The sequence below is a fragment of the Lagenorhynchus albirostris genome, chromosome 3 (assembly GCF_949774975.1).
Source record: "Lagenorhynchus albirostris chromosome 3, mLagAlb1.1, whole genome shotgun sequence".
Lineage (NCBI taxonomy): Eukaryota > Metazoa > Chordata > Mammalia > Artiodactyla > Delphinidae > Lagenorhynchus > Lagenorhynchus albirostris.
The window spans coordinates 132,345,695-132,371,754 of NC_083097.1; the positions used below are offsets into that span (position 1 = coordinate 132,345,695).

The following is a 26,060-nucleotide window of genomic DNA, read 5'->3' on the forward strand; positions in this document are numbered from 1 at the left end:
AGACCTTAATTTTTCAGTCTGAAGAGGTCAGGGAGCCTCTTCTTGTACTGTGGGTCTCTATGGCAGAGCTCTGGGAGAAAAATCCTAAGCACTTCTAAGAGCAAACCACACATTCAATCTTTTCACATTGTTTTTAATTAAGTGACCACTTGCCATTGCCCAGACCCTCTGGGGTAGCTTGATAGTTTGTTACCCTTTCTGCCATCTTCTGTATTACAAATAATTGATGTAGAGTGGATCCTACCCTGAAAACCAGGGTTCCAATCTCTGCTGGAACACTCCAGACACGTCTAGAGTGCTGGCGCACTCTGCTGCCCGCCTTGACCTTGACCTTAACTTATCCAAGTCTTAATTTCTTTCTGTGAGGAGGAGGGTGGACAGGAAAACATTGCTACAGTATTTAAATCTATTTTTTATTACAAAAAATGGATAAAATAATTCAAATTATAGAAGCACATAAAAGCAAAAAGTGAAACTATCTTTTGACTATTTGCCCTTGTGGAATAACCGTATTAATTTGGGAATATTCTTCTGGATTATTTAAAGGCGAAAAAAATTAGCGTTAACTATATATACTATTCTAGAACTCTTTTGACTTAGCAGTATAGATTTCTCCTTTGACAAGTAACACAAGGTCTGTGAGAGTCGGGATCTTGTCTGCTTCCTTAACTGCTATATTTCTAGGAACTAAAACAGTGTCTGGCACAAAGCAGTCGACAAAAAACGTTCACTGAAAGAATGACTGACTGAATGAAATCATCCTTCCTGTCAGATCAATCAGAAGTTCTGTGGGGTCAGGGATGTGTCTATTTGGTCTCTCTCTGCGATCCCAGCACCAGAGAACCTGGCACAGAGTAAGCACTTAACATTTGTTGAATTAGCAAAACAGCTCGATGATGAAACCACCTAATTTTTTTTACTTGTGCCAGTGTGTTGACATACCACAATAACCAGTTATTCCCCAACTGATGGAAAACAGCGCTCGCAAACACCATTGCAATGATCGCCCTTGTATCTATATCCTTGTGTAAAGATTTTTGCAGAATAAGAATCCCTTTTGTGGGGGAATCATTAATCTGGTTCATAGGTTTTCTGTGGTCCCTTCCCTCTAGAATTTCATAAATTTAAAACACTTAATTTTTCAGCTTGTTTAAAAGCTACTGCCTGGAACTTTGCAAACTGATCTCCCTGTAGAAAGCCAGTGCTTCCCAATACTGCCCAGATGCAGCCCAAACGCTGCAACAGACAGGCTGCCTGCATCCTTGGTGACCAACATCTCCTGCATGCAACGCAGTAGCAGCTCAGTCATCACCTGGGGAAGGCAGTTTTCAGGCAGCGACAGGCCCCTATTGTTGATTCATTCAGCAGAAAGGGGAAAAAAGACAATAACACACTTCCAAGGGCCTGAGAAGGGAGAGGATGCTGAGAAGAGCAGATGCTGGACAAGAGCAGAAAAGGGAGCTTAGGAGTATTTTCGAGCTCCCCAACAAGTGAAGCTCTATCTGAGCTCTCCAATGGAAAAGTCTTCCCAGGAATCTACCTTTCTGCTTCTTTAATTTTTTAACTCTGAAGATATTTAGTAAATTTCTATCCGTATTATGTGTCAGAGCTGTGCCAAGACTGGGGAGGAAGCAAATAGGCAAGATAGACCTACTCTCTACCATCTTGGAACTAAAGCTTAAGGGCCATTGTCTTTCCATCAGGGGATCTGACAGGGACAAATACAGATGGCTGGAGCCCTTTACCTACTTTCCACCAGGAAACAGAATTTGTGTCCCAGTCACTGCTTCTTCTTTTGTGAGAAACACAGCTCCAGTTCTCTCCATGAATGGAGAAGTTGGTCAGAGATCTTTCCCTCTGAGTGCACCCCAAGCAAAACCTGTCAACACACACTAAGCATACTTCCTCTTTCTCCAGGAGCACCTGCCACACCACAGACCTTGCTGGGCAGTCTTCTTAACTTAGGCCAAGGAGAGCTGTGCACTGGCACTTACTGTCACAGAGTCAACATTCAAAGAAGCATCAACCTTGAGACTCAAAGGGAACCTTCAAGACCATCTACTCCTACTTCAATAGTTTCCGAACCTGCTACGGTTCACAGAGCTCTTTGAGAATCGGCGGCCCCTTTAGACTTCCTGTACCGAAAAAGACACGCACGTATCTCAGCACATAATTTCCCCTGTATTTTCAGAAGCTTCATGGACACACCATATAACTGAATATCTGGAATTCCAGAGACCCCATATTAAGAATTCCTACTCTCTATAAAAGCCCATTTGAGCTCTAATGCCCTGATTAGCAGCCTCCGGGTTGGGTGGCGGGAACACAGAGGTAATGTTGTGCCTGTCTAAGTACAATGCTGGTCCCAGTTCAATCCTCGGGTGAGCTCCTTATCTTTAGAACATGGAAAAACTCTGCTCGGTGGCCAAGGACAGAACCTCTAAAACCAGTCAGGTGAGCCATCTCATAGTTTTCAAAGAAGATAACACCAAACCCCAAAAGGAAGTGGTGAATCTGGTGGCGTTGAAAGACAGCAGCCCAGGCGTTGTCAGGACTGCTGCCCACTGCTGACAGAGCAGTAATACTTGTATGGATCCTCCATTTCATATACGTTCTCCTCAATGGTATAGATGTTTTCCTCTGGATGTGTCCTCTCTCCTGCTGTATTTGCTAACCCCGAGGGAGGGAGGTTGGCCAAAGTGATGAGGCTGTGGAAATAAAGTGATGCAGTTGAGTTAAGCATCCCAGGCAACATGGAATAGAGTTAAAAGAATGGGCTTTGCTGAAGAGATAGCCACCAAGGCAGTATATGATCCTTGATCAGGTCCTGACTAGGCAGGGGAAACATAAAATAGTAATGAAAATAGTCTGGGGAATAACTGCACAAATTAATCTGAATTTTCATAGGTATACAAATGGCATTGTGTTATCTAAGAGAATGTCCTTATTCTGAGGAAGTGCAGACTGAAGTGTTTAGGTGAAATGTCAAGATGTCTGAAACACCTTTACAAATGGTTCAGAAAAAAAAAATATGTATGTAAATAGAGAAACAGATAAAGCAAATGTGACAAAATATTAAATGACACGCTTAGGTGAAGGGTTCTACTGTTCCTTGCACTATTATTTCAATTATTATGTCAGCTTGAACAATTTCAAAAAGTAAAAGAAATGAATGTGTTATGGATCCAATGAGACTTGAGTTCGAATTCTGCCTCTGTTGCTTTCCACCCATGTGATCTTGGGTAAGTTGGATTTGCTTTTTTCATTTATTCATTCAAGAACTATTTAACGTGTTTATACTGTTCAATGCATCAAGAGATGCAACAGTGAACAAAACACAAAAATCCCCTACAGGCTGTATATTAGTAAACTTAGTGTCTCAGGGTCCTCATCTATAAAATGGGAATAAGTACTCTATCTCACAGGGCTGCTGTAAGGAACGTTTATTCATTCAATCCTCAAATATCAAATGCATACTAAGAATTAGGTGTGTGCTAGGAGATACAGTTGTTAATGTGGCAGACAAGTTCCTAATTTTCTATGGAGTTCACATTTATAGGTGGAGATGAACATTAACCAAGTAATTTCATAAAGAATGAATTATTGCATGTAAATATTACCTATTGATATTACCACATTTCAAGTTTCAGCTCTAATAAAGAATACTGACACAAAATATAAAGCCATTGATAATTAAATATTTTATTTGATCTTATTTGACTTTTTTACTGCAGACTATTTTGTCTTCATAACTATACGATCTAGATTTAGTCTAAAATTATTAGTGGTTTAGAGAGTATGCAGTGGACAGAATCACTTTTTTCTTGAAAGTTTTTAGAACAATACCTATGGTTAGGCCTCATCCCCAAAGATTCTGATTTATTTGCTCTGGGGTTGACAATAGTATGCTTAAGTGCCCTGGATGATTCTAATAGGCAATCAGAGTTAAGAAGAGCTGGGCTGGGTTGTAAAAGCCCTGAGAGTAGATTCTGAGTTTCTTGTTCACGTCTATAAACCAGTGGCCACCCAGAACCCGGGTGTAGTAAGTACTCAATCAGCTGAAGGGTCAGTTCACTGAAAAAGCCCTTTAATCAGAAATATATAAGCATTTCCTATCAATGGGAGACAAATTCTCTACCTTAACTTTAGGACTAAAGAAGCTAGAGGGATTAGGGATCAAGAATAAAACCGAGCAGCATGTTAAATTTGCATTTCATAAATCTAGGCCTAAAGCAAAAAGGAAGTAGTAAAAATTTAGATCCCAAAGTCTCAGGGCAGGACTTCTAAGAGCAAAGATCAAAGCCCAGATTAGAGTAGGAATATCCAAGATTCCCACCTTCCACTACTGCACGCATTATTCTTACCTTAAATTTTGTATCTTCTCTTTGCTATCAGAATACCCTAGGTAAAAAGGCGAAGAAAAGTCAATTTAAAATGCTTTCATAAAGTAAATGAGATAAATAAAATGAGCTAACTGGAGGCAAAGATTGTTTAGGGAAGTCTGGTCTACCTATTAGATTGAATTAAATCAAACCACTGATATGCGTCTTGATTTTTTACATAAACTATGCTAAAAGTAATGAAGATGCATTTTTCATATCTAACAAATGTAGGGAGCGCCCACTACGTGTCTGGTAGTATGCTAAGCACCAGGGACACAAAGGTGAACTATGAGCCCTGACATCATGAAACTTGTCTTCTAGTGAGAGAGGCATTTAGGAAAAAAAAAGTAAATGGGAAAAATAAAATAATTTCCAATTGTGATGTAATAGAAAGAAAAGTATTGCAGCAAAATGGATGGGCCTAGAGATTATCATACTAAGTGAAGTAAATCAGACAAAGACAAATATTATATGATGTCACACATGTGACATCTAAAAAATAATACAAATGGATTTATTTATAAAACAGGAACAGACACAGAAAACAAACTTATGGTTACCAAAGGGAAGGGGGGGTAGGGATAAATTAGGAGTTTGGGAATAACAGATACACACCACTATATATAAAATAGATAAACAACAAGGATTTACTGTATAGCAAGGGAGTTATACTCAATTTTTTTTTTTTTTTCGGTACGCGGGCCTCTCACTGCCGTGGCCTCTCCCGTTGCGGAGCATAGGCTCCGGACGCGCAGGCTCAGCGGCCATGGCTCACGGGCCCAGCCGCTCTACGGCATGTGAGATCTTCCCGGACTGGGGCACGAACCCGTGTCCCCTGCATCAGCAGGCGGACCGTCAACCACTGCGCCACCAGGGAAGCCCTCAATATCTTATAATAACCTATAATGGAAAAGAATCTGAAAAAATATATATATATATTTTATACATATATGTATATAACTGAAATCACTTTGCTGTATACCTGAAACTAACACAATTTGTAAATCAACTGTATTTCAATTTAAAAAAAAAACAACAATGCACTGGAATAGATAATCAAGAAGGTAATCAGGAAAGAATTCTCAGAAGAAATGATCTTTAAGCTCAGTTCTGAAAGAAGAGAATGAGTCAGCCAAATGAAAAGCCGGGGTGAGCATTCTGGATCGAGTAAAGCCCTGGTAAAGACAGTAGTGAGTGGCTGAAACTGGAAGCATGGCTGGAATAAGAGAGTGGCACAAGGTAAGGTCTGAGAGGGAGGCTGGGCTAGATACTATAGGACCTTGTAAGTCATAATCAGGAGTTTGGATTTTATTCTAAGCCATAGGAAATAACTGAAGGCCAGAAATATGATCTGACTGGGTTTTAAGACAATCACTCTGGCTGCTGTGTGGAGAATGAATTAAAAGGAGGTATGAAAAAATGAGGAGGTAAGTAGAGAACTGCCTCAGAGTAAGGTGGTGAAAGAGAGATGCAGAATTACGAATGGATTTTAGATATGATTTGGAGAAAGTGCGGGAAAGTGAAGTTGGATTGTGTATTAGGAGTGATGAAAGAGGGGATTCAAGGATGCCTTCTGGCTCTCTGGCTTAAGCAACCAGATGTATGATAATGAAACACTATGATGAAGAAGATCAGGGAGGGGGAGGTTGGGTTCTAAAAAGGTGGAATATAGACTCTAGAGCTCCTTTCTTGACACAGTGTGGGACACATCTAAGTGGAGATAACAACTGGACAGCTGGCCAATCAGTATCAACACCTTTGAGTGCTGGAGAGAGAAATTAAGGATGACATTTAAGTCTATGGGAATATAGGTCGTCATCAGCCAGAGGGCATGGAGAGAGGAAAAGGGCCGGCCCTGGGGAATCACAACATCTAAAGATCATGCTGAAGAAGAGAAAATAACAAAAATGACTGAAAGGTGTGGCTAGTGAAGACACTGGTGTTTCAGAAGCCAAGAGAAGGAAGACTTTTTAGAATGAGTGAGAGTCAACTTAGTTATTGCTGAAAGACGTACTACAATGAAGACAGAGGTATCCACAGGATTTAGCAAAATGGAGGTCACTGGTGAGCTTGACTGAAACTATTTCCATGGCACTTCAGGTGTAGAAGCTAAATTGGGAGGGGGCGTGGTTAAAGAGTGCGGAGGGGTGAGAGGTAGGAACAACGCATCCGAGAAATACGGCTGTAAAGGAGAGCAGAGAAATGGGAGTCACTGGAGAGAAATGTGTGAACTAGGCCATATTTTTATACTAATAAAAATAGCATAAACAGGAATGGAGAGAGAGATGATTCTGGAGAAAGTGATCAAAGGAAGAACGAAGTCTTGGCTGAGGCAAAGTGGTTGAAACAGGCTTTTAATACTTCATCAGTGCAGTGAGAGGCAAGGGAGATTTGAGCAGCAATGAAGTATGTGATGCTCATCTCAGACAGTGCACTAGAAACATCCAGGATTGCTGGGCATTACTGAGTACCAATTTATGGCTTTGATGTCATGACTTAAAAACCTATCACCTTGGTTGTATGATTTTCTCCAGCAACTTCTAGGGAAAAGACTGCAGATGGAATACAACTTTCCCATCTATTTTTCCATGTAGTCATGGTTTGGGAGTAATCATATGTGTGCACAAAACATGACTTCTCCCACTCCTCATCACCCTGCTTGCATACCCTCTACACAAACCAGAACAGTCCCTAATATCCAGGCCTCGGCAAAACTCAAAAAGTGGGTGTGGTCATTGCTCCTTATCAACCTGTAGACTCCATATTCATGTGGTCAATTTCCAAACTCCACTGCTATCTCTCCATAAACCCAGGTAAGTGGAGGTGAGTAGCTTCTTCCTCTCAGCAATCCATTTACCATTAATGGCAGAGTAACAAAATGGTGAGCAAGACAGCCCCAGTTTCAAATCCTCTATCAATTAACTGTGTAGCTTTGGGCAAGTTACTTAACCTTTTAGCACACTGGTTCTCCAACTGGTACATGAGAATAATATTAGTACCTTTCTCAACAGGGTAGTTATGAGGATTTAATGCACAGAAAGCACTTGGCAGCTTCAAGCCACACAGGATGAGCAACTCATCCCAGTTTTCCCTGGACTGTTCCAGTTTTAGCACTGAAAACCCACACATTAGGAACCTCCTTCAATCCTGGGAAAATTTGGAATGGTTTGTAACCCTACACATAGTTGATGTTTATGTATTAGTAAGAAAGGCTGATAAAATAATAGTGGTATAAGGCCTTGGTCTCTGCACCAAAGAGAAGAGAATATATCACAGTTATAAAAGTACGTGAGGCTTTCGGGGTGATGGAAGTGTTTGGGCATTGATTGTGGTGATGGTTTCCTGGGTGAAACCATCTATTGAAATTCATCAAGTTTAACACACTTTAAATATACAGTTAATTGCATATAAATCATACTTAATTTTTTTTAATAAAGATAAGTAACTTAGAAATAAAATATGTGTGCTGAGTGCCACAATGGAGGAAAATACAAACGCTGCAACTCTGGGCATGACCCAGCGTTAAAGGAACCTGCTACCCCTCTTTAAAGAACCATGCCTGAGAAATACATAAGATAGAAAAATGCACAGAAGAAAGTGATTGTCGTTGTTGTGATTCCTAATAAAACTGGGCATGTTCATGAATTAAAAAGGTTTATTTTCTTAACAAAAGATAAAAAAACAGGTACTAGAGTCAACCTGCTTGAATTTGAAGTCCAGCTTTGCCACTTATTGATTCTGAAACCTTGAGAAAACCTTGAAAGCTTACTGTCTCTAAACGTTACTCTCCTCTGCTATAAGAATAGGAATAACAGTGCTAGCCACCTTATATAAGATGGTGACAATAATAAATATAAAACATGCCTGTTACATGGCAAGCACTGAATAAAAATGAGCTATTATTATTGTTGAGGTTTGGAAGGACTAAAGAGTATTTATTTTAATCACCTGTAGGTATAAATATAAACTAATAGTTCTATCTTAGGCATGTGTTGGTTCCTATATTAACAGTTCCTTATCAGATGGAGAGAGAAGCACCATCAAATGACTTACATTTGAGAATTAAAGCACCAGAGATAAGAACGAGAGCCAGCGCAGCAGAAACCCCTGCTCCGATGTAGAGGCCTATTCTGGTGGTGGCGCCCATGTCTTGTAACTCATTAGCCAGTGTGGATATTTCCTATGGAAACACAAACAGAATTGCAGCAAATGACCAGAAATCCATTGTCTGCCCAGCCAGGCTCATGACTTATGCATGGGACCATCCCTTTCACAGTATCTCAGGAATGCAGGGACCTTGAAATGACTCATGATCTGTCCCCTTCTAGACAAGCCTCAAACCACCCAAAGAAAGGGATTAGCTGAATCTTTGGAGTTAGCAAGGGAATAAGAGGTGCCTGTCTGTGCTGTGGGTGGAGAAGCAACCTTAGTAAATGGACTCCCCTTTCCTCACATAAAAAGTGGGGCCCTGTTCATTGATGATTCCCTGGTGTTCCCAGGGAGTTTCAGAGTGGTCTAAATTTGGTGTCTTGCCATGAAACCCCAACTTTCACAGAAAGACAGTGATTTAAAAGCTAGGAATTTGCAGCCAGACTGTCTTGGGTTCAAATCCCAGTTCTGTCACCAAAGAGCTGTGTCATCAGGAAGAGCTGTGTAGAGTTATCAGGAAAATTAAGTGACGAAAACCAGAAAATGCTTGGCACAGAGCCTGGTACAGGATAAGTCTCAATCAGTGGTAGCTATTATTGCTATTGCTCTAATTAATTAGATATTTTGTTAACTCAGTCACAGTGAACATACTGCTTCTAAAATTTCACCTCATGTTCCTCCTTTAAAAAGAGTAATGGTAAACACTTTTAAAACAACGTCAAGGAATTAAGTCTTCCATTTATTCAACAGACATTTACTGCAGGAGTGCACCATGCAAGGTCACTTGCAGTAAGCACTGTGGGCACACAGAGGTACTGAAAAGGCAGACCTGGATTGCAAAGAAGACAGGACAAACAAAAAATGCTTGACACTGAGTCAGAGATTGAGTTAAATGAATGCAAACTCCTGGATATGTCCTCAAAGAATTTTCCAGTCACTGCTATCAGGTTGTTCTCTAATGCAGTGGTCCCCAACCTTTTTGGCGTTTCAAGGAAGACAATTTTTCCACAGACCGGGGTTGGGGGGGATGGAGGGGGGATGCTTCAGGCGGTAACACGAGCGATGGGGAGCGATGGGGAGCGGCAGATGAAGCTTCGCTTGCTCGCCCACTGCTCACCTCCTGCTGTGCAGCCCAGCTCCTAACAGGCCGCAGACCAGTACCAGTCCATGGCCCGGGGATTGGGGACCCCTGTTTTAGTGGTTTTCCCTTTTACTCTGAGAAGGTGGGAGACACTAAAATGGTGGTCGATTAAAATAGTGCTTTATTTTTAGTTAGATACCTAAGTTCTTGGCTTAGAATATTCTTGCCTGGTGTCTTATCATAAATAAATAAATTTAAACAAACAATCTTTGTCATTAGGGTTGCAATGGAAGCAAGGAGAAACATACTCTGGGGTGATGGAGGGTGTCCGAACCCTCCACAGTGGTATACAGCTGTGAAATTTGAGAATAAGGACAAAATGCTAATGCTTCTTCCTTTTGGTTTTCCAGCACCTACTATGTGACAGGCACTTTACATGCATCACCCCACTCCATCCTTACAACAGGACTTGCAGTTACAACAGTTATCAGCAACATGTTACAGCCAAGGAACCTGAAGCCAAGGGAGATTAAGGCATTTTCCCCCAAGGAATGAGTGGGCAGGAAGGAAGTCTAAAGCCATACTTTTTTTCCTCTGAGTTGAGCATAAAGTCAGCTCACACACACAGTTACTCACTGTTTGATTTTTATCATGGAGGGTCTCCAGTGTCTGTGTCTCTGCCACAAAGAAGAAAAATAGCCAGTAGAACAGTTAAGAATGCTTTCTTTTATATGAGTTTTTTTAAATCTTAAAAGCTACCTATAATCCTATTTGAAATTAATTCTACTCCATTATCTTCACAATAATTAACTGAGAGACAAACAAAACTTACTGAACACTTACAAATCAACTTCAGGATGACCACATTTTTTCCGTCCAGATGATGTACCTAACTACTTATGTTCTATGAATTGGAGACTTCTTCCAGGAAAACCTATTTTGAATATGTGGTTTGTTGTGTCCTCAGGGCCCTAAAGGGGTCTTCAAAATTCCAACAACACTGATGACACAGAGGCAGGCATTATAATTAGACTTTTTTTAGATCAAATAACTGTTCTCTAATATTTATTTTGTTCATTTTTTTAATTGAAGTATAGTTGATTTACAATGTTGTGTTAGTTTCAGGTGTACAGCAAAGTGATTCAGAATATATATCTTTTTCAGATTCTGTTCCCTTATAGGTTATTACAAAATATTGAGTATAGTTTCCTGTGCTATACGGTAGGTCCTTGTTGATTATCTGTTTTACATATAGTAGTGTGTATATGTTAATCCCCAACTCTTAATTTATCCCTCCCTTCTCCCTTTCCCCTTTGGTAACCATACGTTTGTTTTCTATGTCTGTAGGTCTATTTCTGTTTTGTAAATAAGTTCGTATGTATCATTTTTTTTAGATTCCACATAGAAGTGATATCATATGATATTTGCCTTTCTCTGTCTGGCTTACTTCATTTAGTATGATAATCTCAAAGTCCATCCATGTTGCTGCAAATGGCATTATTTCATCCTTTTTTATGACTGAGTAATATTCCATTGTACAAATGTCCATCAACAGATGAATGGATAAAGAAGATGTGGCATGGTTAGAATTTGAAAGGTAACGAAAGTTAATTTTCTTTAAAAAAAATTTAACATTTACTCATTAAGAGTAAGACAGGGTATTTTGTTCCCTAAAAAATTGAAAATAATAATAACTGTAACTATAATTTACCATGAACAGGCATTGTACTAAATTCTTCAAGGGAAGTATCTCATTTAGCATTCAAAACAACTATCTTAAAGTAGGGACTATTAGTCCCATTACAGAGATGAAGAAGCTGAGAATTAGGAAGCTAAGTGACTTACCCAAAGTCACACAGCTTAGTGAATAACAGAAATGGCCTTCCAATTTAGGTCCACGTGGCTTTAAGCACACACTCTTAACTGTGCTGCCTCCAACAAGGCTCATCTCGGCACTGTGATTATGAAGCCTCCACACTGCCCAGCTGCCAGCTCACCTTCTTTCCTTTTTATTCATTTAGTTAGTCATCTGCCTATCCATTCGATGAACATGTAGTACACCCCCACTCTATGCCAGGCACGGGGGACAGGGACAGAACAGTGAACAAGATGCGCACAGGCCCTGACCGCGTAAACACTGCATTCTAAAAACCAATAATTTGTCAGCTTTGGGATGATTAACCATGCCAACGTATTTTTCTGTGTGAGTCAGAGGATCTGAAACTTTCTAAATGTCAAGGTCACTTTCTGGAAGCTTAGCAGTCTAAACCTTTTAATGTAGAACTGGTTTACAGACTCTGATTTTAATATTATAAAAGCATATTCTCAGCCTAAAGTTTAAAAAAAAAAAAAAGGAAAGGAAAGAGATTATCTTCCACTTTCCTTAGCTCCTATTCCCCAAAAGGAATTTAAAAACCACACTGGTGAAACTACTAAGTAAACATGTATCTTAACCACACACAACATTTTCTAGTGTAAATCCAGTTTCTGCTTCCCTATAGTTACTTTTCTTGGCTTAAATGGTAAGACTGTCTAACTTTTTTTTTTTAATTTCATTTTACAGTGAAAATGATCAATAAAATAGAGCACTGTTGGGTTATCACACCTTATTTTCACATAGGTAGACATCAACCAAGATGGGTGGGACAGTTGGTGAAAGTTACAATGTTTTTCCTTGAGGACCCAAGACTGGGGGGTGGGGGGAGACGACAATGGGGGAGGCACGTGATGATTTTAAAAGTATATAAATTTAATAGTTACCATCTAGCATGTATTATGTGCCAGACATGGTGCTTCACACTTTATGTGCACAATATCTTTTAATCTTCACCACAATAGGTAGGTACTATTATTTTCTCAATTTTTAAATAAAGAAACTGAGTCTCAGAGAAGTACTTTGTCCAAATCACACAGCTATTAACTGGCAAATCTGAGATTCAAACCAAGTCTACCTCCGAAGCTAAGGATTCATCCATGATGCAGTCCTGCCTTCTTCAGGTGGAAGAGAGATTGCATTTATTCTGTGTTCAAAGTGGGTTTAGGAGCTTCAAAGACCCTTGGGACTCCTACTTGTTACGGCTCCTCTTCACTTTATAGCAAGCATATTAAATGTACCCACATTACTCAGCCATAAAAAGAAATGAAATTGAGTTACTTGTAGTGAGGTGGATGGACCTAGAGTCTGCCATACAGAGTGAAGTAAGTCAGAAAGAAAAACAAGGAACAAGACAAGGTTGTCCACTCTCACCACTATTCTTCAACATAGTTTTGGAAGTTTTAGCCACAGCAATCAGAGAAGAAAAAGAAATAAAAGGAATCCAAATTGGAATAGAAGACGTAAAGCTGTCACTGCAGATGACAGGATACACAGAGAATCCTAAAGATGCTACTAGAAAACTACTAGAGCTAATCAATGAATTTGGTAAAGTAGCAGGATACAAAATTAATGCACAGAAATCTCTTGCATTCCTATACACTAATGATGAAAAATCTGAAAGAGAAATCAAGGAAACACTCTCATTTACTATTGCAACAAAAAGAATAAAATAACTAGGAATAAACCTACCTAAGGAGACAAAAGACCTATATGCAGAAAACTATAAGACACTGATGAAAGCAATTAAAGATGATACAAATAGATGGAGAGAGATACCATGTTCTTGGATTGGAAGAATCAACATTGTGAAAATGACTATACTACCCAAAGCAATCTTCAGATTCAATGCAATCTCTATCAAACTACCACTGGCATTTTTCACAGAACTAGAACAAAAAATTTCACAATTTGTATGGAAACACAAAAGACCCCAAAAAGCCAAAGCAATCTTGAGAAAGAAAAACAGAGTTGGAGGAATCAGACTCCCTGACTTCAGACTATACTACAAAGCTACAGTAATCAAGACAGTATGGTACAGGCACAAAAACAGAAATATAGATCAATGGAACAGGACAGAAAGCCCAGAGATAAACCCACACACATATGGTCACCTTATTTTTGATAAAGGAGACAAGAATATACGATGGAGAAAAGACAGCCTTTTCAATAAGTGGTGCTGGGAAAACTGGACAGCTACTTGTGAAAGAATGAAATTAGAATACTCCCTAACACCATACACAAAAATAAGCTCAAAATGGATTAAAGACCTAAATGTGAATGGCCTAAATGTAAGACCAGACACTATAAAACTCTTAGAGGAAAATACAGGCAGAACACTCTATGACATAAATCACAGCAATATCCTTTTTGACCCACCTCCTAGAGAAATGGAAATAAAAACAAAAATAAACAAATGAGGCCTAATAAAACTTAAAAGGTGGGCTTCCCTGGTGGCTCAGTGGTTGAGAGTCCGCCTGCCGATGCAGGGGACACGGGTTCGTGCCCCAGTCCGGGAAGATCCCACATGCCACGGAGCGGCTGGGCCTGTGAGCCATGGCCACTGAGCCTGCGCATCCGGAGCCTGTGCTCTGCAATGGGAGAGGCCACAACAGTGAGAGGCCCGCGTACCGCAAAAAAAAAAAAAAAAAACCGTAAAAGCTTTTTCACAGCAAAGGAAACCATAAACAAGACAAAAAGACAACCCTCAGAATGTGAGAAAATACTTGCAAATGAAGCAACTGACAAAGGATTAATCTCCAAAATTTACAAGTAGCTCATGCAGCTCAATATCAACAAAACAAACAACCCAATCCAAAAACGGGCAGAAGACCTAAATAGACATTTCTCCAAAGAAGATATACAGATTGCCAACAAGCACATAAAAGAATGCTCAATATCACCAATCATTAGAGAAATGCAAATCAAACCTACAATGAGGTATCACCTCACACCAGTCAGAATGACCATCATCAAAAAATCTACAAACAATAAATGCTGAAGAGGGTGTGGAGAAAAGGGAACCCTCTTGCACTGTTGGTGGGAATGTAAATCGATACAGCCACTATGGAGAACAGTATGGAGGTTCCTTAAAAAACTAAAAATGGAACTACCATTCGACCCAGCAATCCCACTACTGGGCATATATCCTGAGAAAACCATAATTCAAAAAGAGTCGTGTACCACAATGTTCATTGCAGCTCTATTTACAATAGCCAGGACATGGAAGCAACCTAAGTGTCCATCAACAGATGAATGGATAAAGAAGATGTGGCACATATATACAATGGAATATTACTCAGCCATAAAAAGAAATGAAATTGAGTTATTTGAAGTGAGGTGGATGGACTTAGAGTCTGTCATACTGAGTGAAGTGAGTCTGTCATACTGAGTGAAGTAAGTCAGAAAGAGAAAAACAAATACCGTATGCTAACACATATATAGAACCTAAAGGGAAAAAAAATGGTTCTGAAGAACCTAGGGGCAGGACAGGAATAAAGACACAGATGTAGAGAATGGACTTGAGGACACGGGGAGGGGGAAGGGTAAACTGGGATGAAGTGAGAGAGTGGCATGGACATATATACACTACCAAACGTAAAATAGCTAGTGGGAAGCAGCCGCATAGCACAGGGAGATCAGCTTCCTGCTTTGTGTCCACCTAGAGGGATGGGATAGGGAGGGCAGGAGGGAGACACAAGAGGGAGGGAAGATGGGGATATATGTATAGGTATAGCTGATTCACTTTGTTATACAGCAGAAACTATCACAACATTGTAAAGCAATTATACTGCAATAAAGATGTTATAAAAAATTTAAAAAAAAAAAGAATTGCAAAACTGAAAAAAAAAGTACCCACATTACACACTAAAGAAAAGGTGTAACTACACACAAGTTGACTTGCATGTAACTAACTGAAATAATATTACATATTATAGTCATGTCATTAAATACTAATTAATTTCAATTTTCCATTTGATTTTCATAGTCTGGAGCCATTGCCTTTCTTTGTTTAAGTATTTTCTCAGGCCTTTGAAAAGCTCAGAGATTGTAGGTACTCTGCCTATATTCTCAGATGCAAAAGATGGCTCCATTTCTGTTGCCCTAAAGGGAAGGAACAAACAAGTAAAAACTGAAAGGAAGGACACTTCTGGTTATGGTATAGACACTTCTAAAAAAACATGCACTGTGTTGTGAGGAAGCTACCTCTCCATCTCAGAAGGTGTGTAAGCATACAGCAAATGCCAACTTGGGAGTGATGTTGTAAAGAACCTTGAAACACGAGATGGGAAAGTGGGATCCTTCAAGTCTCTTCTAGGTCTATAGTTGTAGGATTCTTTAAAATATAACAATGGCATATGATGAACACATGTATGATTTGGTTAGCCCACTACGTGGGCGATCATCTGTTTCCACCATGTTTAATTTCCTCACTAATTTCATAAGAGATGTTGGCTACCAGTGACTAAAGAACCACCAAAGATTGAACCTCTAGAGAGCTGATGTTAATATCTATAATAATAATTAATATTTGAGTGCTTTCTCTGGGCCAGGCACTATGCTGAGTGCTTTACATACATGATCACATCAATCTTTACAACAATCTTATGACATAGGCACTGGAATTACCCTCATTGTAGAGGTAAGGAAATTGAGCCTCACAGAGTTTGAGCAACATAACTGAGTTCATGAAACTAATACAAAAAGCTGACATTAGAACCCATCCTGCCTGTCACTGACATACTTAACCACAATCTCATTCTGCCTCTGGATCTTACCGATAATGACAATAACTAACATGTATTGAGTAGGTACCATGATCAGACACTGGGCTAAGCACTTTAGACACGCTTCCTTATTTAAATCTGAGATTTATGAGATTAGGATTTGGAATTTACCTATTATTAACCTCATTTTACAGAATGAAAGACTGAGCTCCAGAGAGTTTAGGGAGACCAGGACTCTGACAGGAAATATTTAAGATTAACCTCCCTGATCAACGTGACCTGAGGTCTGCTCTTTCGACCCTATCTTCTCTTCCAAAGCGGCAGGGAAAAGTCCTTGTTGAATTAGTTGAAGAATTTAGCTGCTCCTTCTGAGGTCAAAATCTGAGGAAGATGATGGACTTTATTCCAGTTAGAAGGGATTCTTGAAGTCACCTAATCCAGATTACACCAAACATGGACTGGGGTCAGTTCATGAAAACGTCACCAGTCCAGGAGTAAATCAGAAAATAATAAGGACAGCGTAAAGAGTTTTTCATTAGATTAAACTTATTTACTTTAAAAGTGTCCCTTTTTTTTAATGCAGGGGTGGCAATAGTAGAAATTTTTCTTTCCTTGTTTGGCAAAATACATAGCTCATCAAAATTCTTTTTTGGGGGTTGGGAATTATACTGGGTGGTGAGATCCAAAAGTCTCTGAACCCATACCTCAGACAGAAGAGGCAGTTGCTTTCCAGAGAAGTGAAAGGCTTTGGCCCAGGTCTGAGGGCTACTCCTGACTAATTTAGAACCCTAGCCCAGGGCTCCTTTTTCCCAGCACAAATTTACTTCCACCACCTCCCTCACCTCAAACACTATCTTGGGTGCACAGTTTGAGAAAACTCAAACTGTTTTCTCATGTTTTCCCCATATTCAAAATCCTCTTAACTCAGAAACCAACTAAAGGCTTCCTCCTAGACCCCATATGTAATTACCTGAGCCAGGTCCCTCGGTGGTGAGCATCCTTGGAAAGGCTGTAGTGATGTCCCTCCATGGAGTCCCAGCAGGGGTGACCTTGGCTAAAGACAGAAACCAACGTAAGGATGAGGCTTCTCTGAGAGCAGAGAGCTTGTTGCAGGGAATCAAAGGGGCAGCAGAAATTACTGTAAACACAACAAAAGAAGAGAAACACATGCTCAACTTCCAAACCTACCTGAACACACCTTCGTTGAGAGTGTATGACAATCCAAATGTCTGACAGAGGTGTGTTACAGTCATCATTATCACAGTCTAATTGTTAATAATGGAACTTACAGCCACAGTAAATGTTTTTCATCAAACACCTCATAAAATCCTTCCAGTGGCCTATAGGGTCGGCAGTATCGTATTTTACAGAGGAGGAGGTCACAGAGATTAAATAACTTGCCCAAGATTACACAGCTGGTAAGAAGCAGTGTCAGATTGGAACTTAGCTCCATCAGCCACCAAGTACATGCTCTATAAATGTTAAAACATGCAAGCACACGTGCCCCCTCTCCCTGACACATGCAGAGTCCAGTGGTTCTCAATCCTGGCTGCACATGGGGGAGAATCATCAGGGGTAGACTTTGTAAAACCCCCGCACTCAGGCTCTACCTCCAGAGATGGTGATTTTTCTGGTTGTGGGGTGGAGCCCAAGCATCTGTGGGAGTTAAAAGGTTCCCCAGGTGATTTTAATGACCGCTCAGGTACTCAGACCTCTGATCTAGGCCTTTCCTCCATTCTCTAGATCCTGGCCATGAGGTTCAAAATAGATGGAGGGAATTAAACATGGCTGGGCATTGCTGGTGAGGCCTGTTAAACTTTAGGTCTTAGGGGCCCAACCTGAGGGCTTTAATTGGGAAGACCAGAGGTGAGACCAATCAGTGTATTTAATATGATCCACAGGGAAATCTCATTCAGAAAGAAAGTATGCAAAGGTCCACTCACCTGGTTTGATGACCAACTCCAGGTTTGATTTTTGATCATTCATTAGGCCTGGGAATTGGATCCGGCAGCAATAGGTCCCACTGTCCTCTAAAGTCACATTCTTTATGGTCAAGGTCACGTCTCCTTTGCGGAAATTCCTCTTTAGTAGGTATCTGCTGGATGTCCAATAGCTCAAGCTCCTTCCATCAGTGCTGAGTACCAAACTGTGACATTGAAACAAAGGGCAGGGTCCCTTGCCCCAACACACAGGCACGAGATCCTCAGGGGTGGGTGGAGAGTAGGCGCAGGGCAGATCAGCATCCTGACCCACCTCAGACACGTATACTCCTTCCAAAGACCCTGCAGAAAGAGGGAAGGAGAGCAATGAGGGAGGCTGCTCCATTTCAAGAAAACTGCAAGCAATGCCTTGCAGAATAAAGAGGAAACCACTACTGCTATCCTGTTTGGAGGACAGTTCACTACAGCAATGATTCTCAGACTTGAGGGGCACTGGAATCTCCAGGAAGCCTTGTTCAAACACAGACGGCTGGGCTCAACAGTCAGAGTTTAGAGTTAATTAATCTGATTAAATACTAATCAGAGCTCCTGATTTAATAGTTTGGCGGGGGGGGGGACAAAAATTTGTATTTCTAACATGTTCCCAGGACATGCTGATATGGCTGGTCTCAAAACCTCCCTTTGAAAACCAGTGCCCCAGGAGAGAACTGTGGCCGGTCCTGTGAACACCGAAGGGCAGTGCTGATGGAAACAGACAATCAGACAATGGGTAATTGTCGGACAGGAAAAGAGCTCACTCATCTGGGCTAGTTGTCTGTTCACCAACACAGCGCAGTTATCCTAACACAAATCTCTTTTGTTTTTCAAGCACCAGGCACATAATAAATAAAAACGCTTGGCTGAATAAGAAGTTAGTGTATGGCTGTTCTGAGGTTGAAAATTAATTTATATATATATATATGTACACACACATAGTCAAACAGCATAAAAAGTATATGAAAACTCTACTCCCTCTCCCTGCTCTTTTCCATTTCCCAGCTCCCTTTCCCAGAGTCTATTCATTAAGAAGCATTCATGTATTCCCACTCCCCTGCAACACACACACACACACACACACACACACACACACACACAGAGAGAGAGAGAGAAGTCCAATATACCCATTATTCTGCTCTTTGCTTTCTTCAATTCACCTTATGACTTACAGACATCTCATATATCATTATGTTTCGTCAGCATCACTGTTTGTATCATGGATATATCATAATTTCTTACCCACTACCCTACTGGTGGACATTTAGGTTGCTTCCAAACTTTTGCTCTTGCTAGCATTACGATGACCATCCTTGCATCTTCATCTTGCACTATCTAATTCCAAAAATCCAGACTTACTTCTTGTAAGTAGTAGCAGCAAGAGCAGGACACAGTCAAAGGAAAAATGTGAAAACATGGGTTCTGAAGAAGAAAAGGCAAAGAATGGCTCTGTTTAGGTGCCGTTTTAATTCTCCAGCTGAACCAGACACTTCCTGGAACTGTCTCTCCTCCCCAGTCACAGGAGCAGTGGCCACTCTCCCAACTGCAGGCCCAGCACACCAGATGTCTGACGACCAATCACTCCTCTATTAACACTGTCAAGTCCATGATGACGGCAAAGGAAACCCTGCTTCTCTCCTATGCTAGACCACACACATCCTGTGAGGACTCTGACATTTATTCTGTCCGCATCAACAAAGAGGAAGCAACAATCAGAGGAAGAAAAGGATTACTTCATCAAGTGTCTCTTGGCAAGTAGAGTGAGCCCTCTACTGTCTCCGGTGAAATAATATATAGTCCTCTGTTTGAAATGGACAGTATTTATTGGAAACACAGGTAGAAACGTATCACTCATGCATTCATTCAGTCAAGTCAGCCAACTGGTGAGTCCTGTGACCAATGTTTATGAAGCACCTACTATGTGTCAGGCACTGGACTAGGAGGTGGGAAATACCACCATGAATGTTCTATTCCTTATACTCATGTTTAGGTGCCCTTTCCACTCCAGTCATGAGCCTAATTCTTAGCCTTTGCTCTAACACGAATTGGGCTATGTCATATAACCTTGTTAGGTCTGCCTCCTCATTTATAAAGTTTATAAAATGAGAAAATTGTGCTAGGTGATATATGCACAGCTCCCTGCTCTAATATTCTGACTTTGACCTGAACTTCCAAACTCTTCCACTTAGGAAAAATGCATTCCTTTCTGCAATGCTTCTTTCCCCCTCCTGTGGGGGGAACTGAGGGGACCTCAATGTTCTATTTCCTCTCATATACACAAGATGTCCCCTCTCCTCCCACCCCACAGGCTTCGGGCATTAACTGTCAGAAAGTATTGAGTTCCAGCCACACTCTCCATCACTGAGGTAACATCTCAGACCCAAACAATCTCAGCCCTGGGAGAGTAACCTTTGTCTGGAAACCTTAAAAGCCAATGGTTATTTACAAAAGGGAAGTGAGATCACGATGAAATAGTTTCTGAAAACCCTGTGGCCTTTCTGTGTCTTGTCTGCCTGAATTTCCTTGTCATTCACTTTATTTATTTTATTTTATTTTTTTCTAGTTGCGGTGAGCGGGGGCTACTCTTCGTTGTGGTGCACGGGCTTCTCGTTGCGGTGGCTTCTCTTGTTGCAGAGCACAGGCTCTAGGTGCGCGGGCTTCAGTAGTTGTAGCACGTGGGCTCAGTAGTTGTGGCTCACGGGCTCTAGAGCGCAGGCTCAGTAGGTGTGGCGCATGGGCTTAGTTGCTCCACGGCATGTGGGATCTTCCCGGACCAGGGTTCGAACCCGTGTCGCCTGCATTGGCAGGCGGCTTCTTAACAACTGTGCCACCAGGGAAGTCCTTGTAATTCACTTTAAACCTTATTAAATGCATGTAATATAAATATCCAGCTTGTTCTATGTGTGTACTTCCATAGTGCCACAGAGCTAGCAGTTACTCAAGAGATCATGTTCAATTTCTTCATTGTATATATAAGGGAAACTGAGACCTGAAAAGATTGATTTGCCCAAAGGTACATGATTGGTCATTTCAAATAAGAACATGAGTCCCCTAAGCTCCAGATTTTTTCCATTATAAACCATGTTTCATGAATTTCATATCTGCCCTTAATATGTCTGCCCACATATCTAAAAACAACCAACAAATGCCCGTATTCAAGTGTAAGGCAGACTTGATTAAACACGGGGTCAGATGTTAGATTTACTAACAGCATGACTTCAAGCAACACTCTTAAAAGTTTTAGCCATCAGATTTTGTGTTCTGATTTTTGTTTTTTGTTTCTTTTATTATTATTACTCTGTTTTCTGTTCATCTCTAGAATTGCTACTGGGTCCAAATTTATAAAACATTAACAATGTATTAATTCATTGAAGTCTAGACATGAAGGAGCCTAGAAATCTACTCTAACCCCTTTCTTTTATTCTGTGTATAAAGGACTGTTTCTGAACATTGTCATGTTCATTTAACTTTTATTTCTTGTTTTTTTTAAACTCTTTAGGTAATACATCCAAATGGCTAAAGTTTAAAGCAATATAAAAAGCTTACATTAAGAAGCCTCATTCCCACCCCTCCAAGTCCACTAATTTCCCCAACCCAACCTATAGGTTTCTATTGTCATGTCTTTTGTGTATCCTCCCAATGCAAACACAAGAAAATAAAATATATATTCTTATTCCTTCCTTTCTTAAGCAAAAGAGCATACCATACATACATTTTGCACCTTGCATTTTCTATTTACTATTTTATATAAAAATTTTCTGACATATTGGGCTTCCCTGGTGGCACAGTGGTTGACAGTCCGCCTGCCGATGCAGGGGACATGGGTTCGTGCCCCGGTTCAGGAGGATCCCGCATGCCGCGGAGTGGCTGGGCCCGTGAGTCATGGCCGCTGAGCCTGGGCGTCCGGAGCCTGTGCTCCGCGGCGGGAGAGGCCGCAACGGTGAGAGGCCCGCGTACCACAAAAAAAAAAAAAAAAAAATTCTGACATATCAAAAGCAGAGAATAGTACATACTCCCAATACACAAATTTAAAATCATCAGACTTTCATTTTAAAACAAATCCCAGATGTCATGTAATTTCACCCTTACAGACTTCAGTGTGCATCTTGTTTTCAAAAAATTGACACTCTAGATATAACCATAATCATTATCACACAAGACGTAATTAATAATGATGTTTTAGCAGCACCTGACTCTTCAGTCCATAATCGAATTCCCCTGATTATCTCAAAATTGTCCTTTTATTATAGGTTTAAGTCCAGACCTAAACAGCTCCCTACATTGCATTTGGTTGTTATGACACTTAAGTCTCTTTTAATTGAGGACAGTCTTCCCTCCTTTCCCCCTGCCATTGACTAGTTGTACAAACCAACTGTCCTGTGCACTGTTCCATTTTCTGGGTTTGTCTGTTTCCTTGTGGCATCATTTAAAGTATTCCTCTTTTCTTTGTATTTCCTATAAATGAAGCTTAGCTCTAGAGGTTTGGTTAGATTCAGGTTCCACTTTTTGGCAAGAATACACAGCTGGTGCTATTCCATCACAGTTGTCTGGTTGCCCCACATCTAGAGATGCTAAGATTGATCAGCTTGCAACTTCCTTTTTCAACTTCACATTCTATTCTGAGCACCTCTCCATTTCAGCTCATATAGAATGTCCTCGTTCTTTATTATGGCTACATAGATCCCATTGGGTGAAAACACTGGGTGAAAATAACAAGGTGATCATTCCCTTGAAAAGAATACTTCATGTCTCAATTTATTTGTAAAGATGATCATAAAAGACCCATCAAGGTCTATGATTCTTTAATTATGTGCAACAGAAGTTTGCTTTTTAAAAGGAGCCCTTGAATGTATTTTTGGTAAAGAAGTCTTTTGTATTGTAATTAATTAGTTTCTAAATTCTGTTTAGAAAGTCATATCATAAATTTTCTTAAGGGACAGTTGAGTGTTGGCTATAATTATGTGGAGGGATAACTACAAAAAAACTATTGCATATGATACTACTATAGAAATTGTTTTGCTTTTCTCCCTTCATCAGCAGGAAAAGGGAGAGAAAATCTTAGACTCCTTAAAGATAGCCTCCAAACACCAAATGGAGACACTGGAATTATGTGTAATTAGAATTACACATTTATAGATAACTAAGGGGCCACTTGACAAAATTCATAAAATGGAAGTGAGAGAATTTTACTCAGGAGACAGGAAAGCATGGGCGATACAGATGGGATCACCTGGAAAAACTCAGTTCAATTAGAATCTACCCTGTACAATGGGGGAGCCACAGTGGAATGGATATGGGGGAGACAATAATGCCCACTAAAGCTGGAATCCTATATGTACTTAATTTGAATTAAAAAATCCTCTCATTTCAATCACAGCATCTCAGTTAGGTTCTATGTATCATTAGTCCCAAAATTTTGCAAAGGTAGACACTGGGGTTGGATATAAAGGGTAAGAAGTTAAGCAACTTTGAGCTCAATCTTGACCTACAGATTACAGCTAGCCATGTGACTTTCGTTAAGAGTGCTTGTAACCTTGCGTGCCTGTACAGTACTTGAAAACTTTTTTTATTATTATACAAGTCATAGTCACTGTAGAAAATTCTGAAAAAAATAAGAATAAAAATAAATAAATAAAATAAAGGCCAGATCCCACTACCATGAAATACCCACTATCACCAAAACAGGTCTCCTTTCAGATATTTTTCTATAAATCTCTCTATATATACAATGTGTTAATGCCAGTACCTCTGGTGGGTATATCTCTAGTAAGAAAGTTTTCCTCATGGATGATTGTGAACATCATGAACTCAGTGGGATCCAGGAGAAGGTACAAAACATTTCTTTACACACCCCAAGTCTTTTTATTTTTATTTTACTTTTATTTGTGTGGTCTCAGTGCTCTCATTTGCATCCAGTTGCTTTCAGCATTGCCCTCTGCACTGGGTCCCAGCACTGAGAGGGCTACTTCATCCCTGTGGAAAACTCCAGGTTCTCAGGGTCACTTACAAGATGAATAAATTTCTCCCTCGCTACTGCCCATCTCTCACAGCATGATCTTGGTGTTCTTATGCCAACAAAGACTTCTTCTCTCACCAAAAACCCTATACTTTACTTATGTTGCAGATGACAGAAAACCCAACTCAAACTAATTTAAACTACAGATTTATTGACTGACATTATTGAAAAGTCTAGCTTCAGGCAAGGGGTTCAGTGGCCCCAGTGAGGACAGCAGGGACCTGGTTTCTGGCTGTCCTGGCGTTGGCACCTTCTGCAGATTCCACACAGTGTCCTTCTCCTGTCCCTGCAGAGCACCTATCTGTACACCAAGAACATCTCTTGGCCACTCCCACACAAGCCCACAGATGCACACCCCCTCAAACACCCATGCTGGGTTACAGACTTATTCTTGAACAATCTGTGTCTATAGGTTCAGAAAGGACTAATTGGGTGAGCCCTGGGTCACATCCCCAATCTCATGCTCTGAAAGTGAGAGAAAGGTGGTTTCCCCAAAGAAAAAGTACGGTGCATTTTAGAAGGAGAAATGGTTGCTGGGCAGCAGAAGCAAATATCCAGTACAGACCCGCTCCCAGAAAGGGAAGGGGTGGGGAGATGGGGAAAGAAAACTTGCCCCTCCGAATATGGATGGTTCTTTTTCTTACAAAAACGACATTTTACTAATACGGTGCTTTTTTTTTTTTTTTTTTTTTAACTGTACGCGGGCCTCTCACTGTTGCGGCCTCTCCCGTTGCGGAGCACAGGCTCCGGACGCGCAGGCTCAGCGGCCATGGCTCATGGGCCCAGCCGCTCCGCGGCACGTGGGATCTTCCCGGACTGGGGCACGAACCCGTGTCCCCCGTATCGGCAGGCGGACTCTCAACCCCTGCGCCACCAGGGAAGCTAATACGGTGCTTTTTAACTTACAAGGACGCCCTCTTCACAACCCTGGGGTGATGCCAAGGAGCTCTCGTGTCTTTAGAGTCTTTGTATTATAGAGTAACTCTGGATGAGTGCCAGAGAGATTAAGCTTGAGGCCACACTCAAACCAAGGCCAGAGCCAGCTCAGTGCTGCTCCTGCTCACGTAATCAAACCTTTCAGAGTGGAGGACATGGGAGGGGTGTGAAATAACTTACCCCGAGGCTCCCAGTGACGAAACTGAAAAGGGTGAAAACCATCAAGAAAATTCTGTTGAGCTATGTGTGAGTCACTGTGGGAACTCCTATCGGCGTTGAAAATGGCAGTCGCACTGTCTCCTCCAGGGCGACGCTGGTGGGGGAGCTGTGAGTGGTCACTCATCCCAAGCATGTTCTCCTGTATGGCAATTCTTTGTGTTTATCAGTTTTTTGCTCCAGGTTCAGATACTGAAGCTAATCATCCTGAGTTTGACGGACATACTCCTCATCAATCCCAGTGAGGTCCCTCTCTTATTTTATTTCATTTTACTATTTCCCCACTTTGTCCTTGACGCACATTCTCATTTCTCTCGTCTCACGGCCATCTGCTTTACCCGAGGATGTTAAGCAGTTTTCCAAAGTGTTTATTCCAGCTTACATTCTGACAGTGAGAAGAACTCTTACGATGCCCCCCACATCTTTGCCGGTATCAGGACTGTCACACTTTTTAATTTTTTCCTATATGAGTGTATGATGATGTCACAATATGGTTTTAAGGTTAAACTACTGTTTAACGGAAAATGGCACAGATGTACAGAACATTGCATACTTAAATTTATAGTTTACCAATACTTGGAAAGCAAACACTCAAGTAACCAGGACCCAAAACAAAAAATAAAACATGGCCTATCTCCTCAAGTCCCTCTGACCCCCACTCCAAGACCACATGTCCCTTCCTGATCACAAAGCCTTCCCCCTGTCCT

General features: G+C 40.8%; 1 protein-coding gene across 1 annotated transcript; it reads right to left on the minus strand.

Annotated features, from left to right (window-relative positions):
• Positions 1-587: 587 nt before the first annotated feature.
• HAVCR2 (hepatitis A virus cellular receptor 2) lies at positions 588-25,489 on the minus strand. Its single transcript, XM_060146381.1, has 7 exons — positions 25,318-25,489; positions 18,156-18,494; positions 17,183-17,266; positions 10,249-10,289; positions 8,436-8,562; positions 4,365-4,401; positions 588-2,708 (listed from the first exon to the last, which is right to left on the minus strand). Exons 1-7 carry the CDS (start codon positions 25,487-25,489, stop codon positions 2,549-2,551), a joined length of 960 nt encoding a protein of 319 aa, XP_060002364.1. The 3' UTR covers positions 588-2,548.
• Positions 25,490-26,060: the final 571 nt, after the last annotated feature.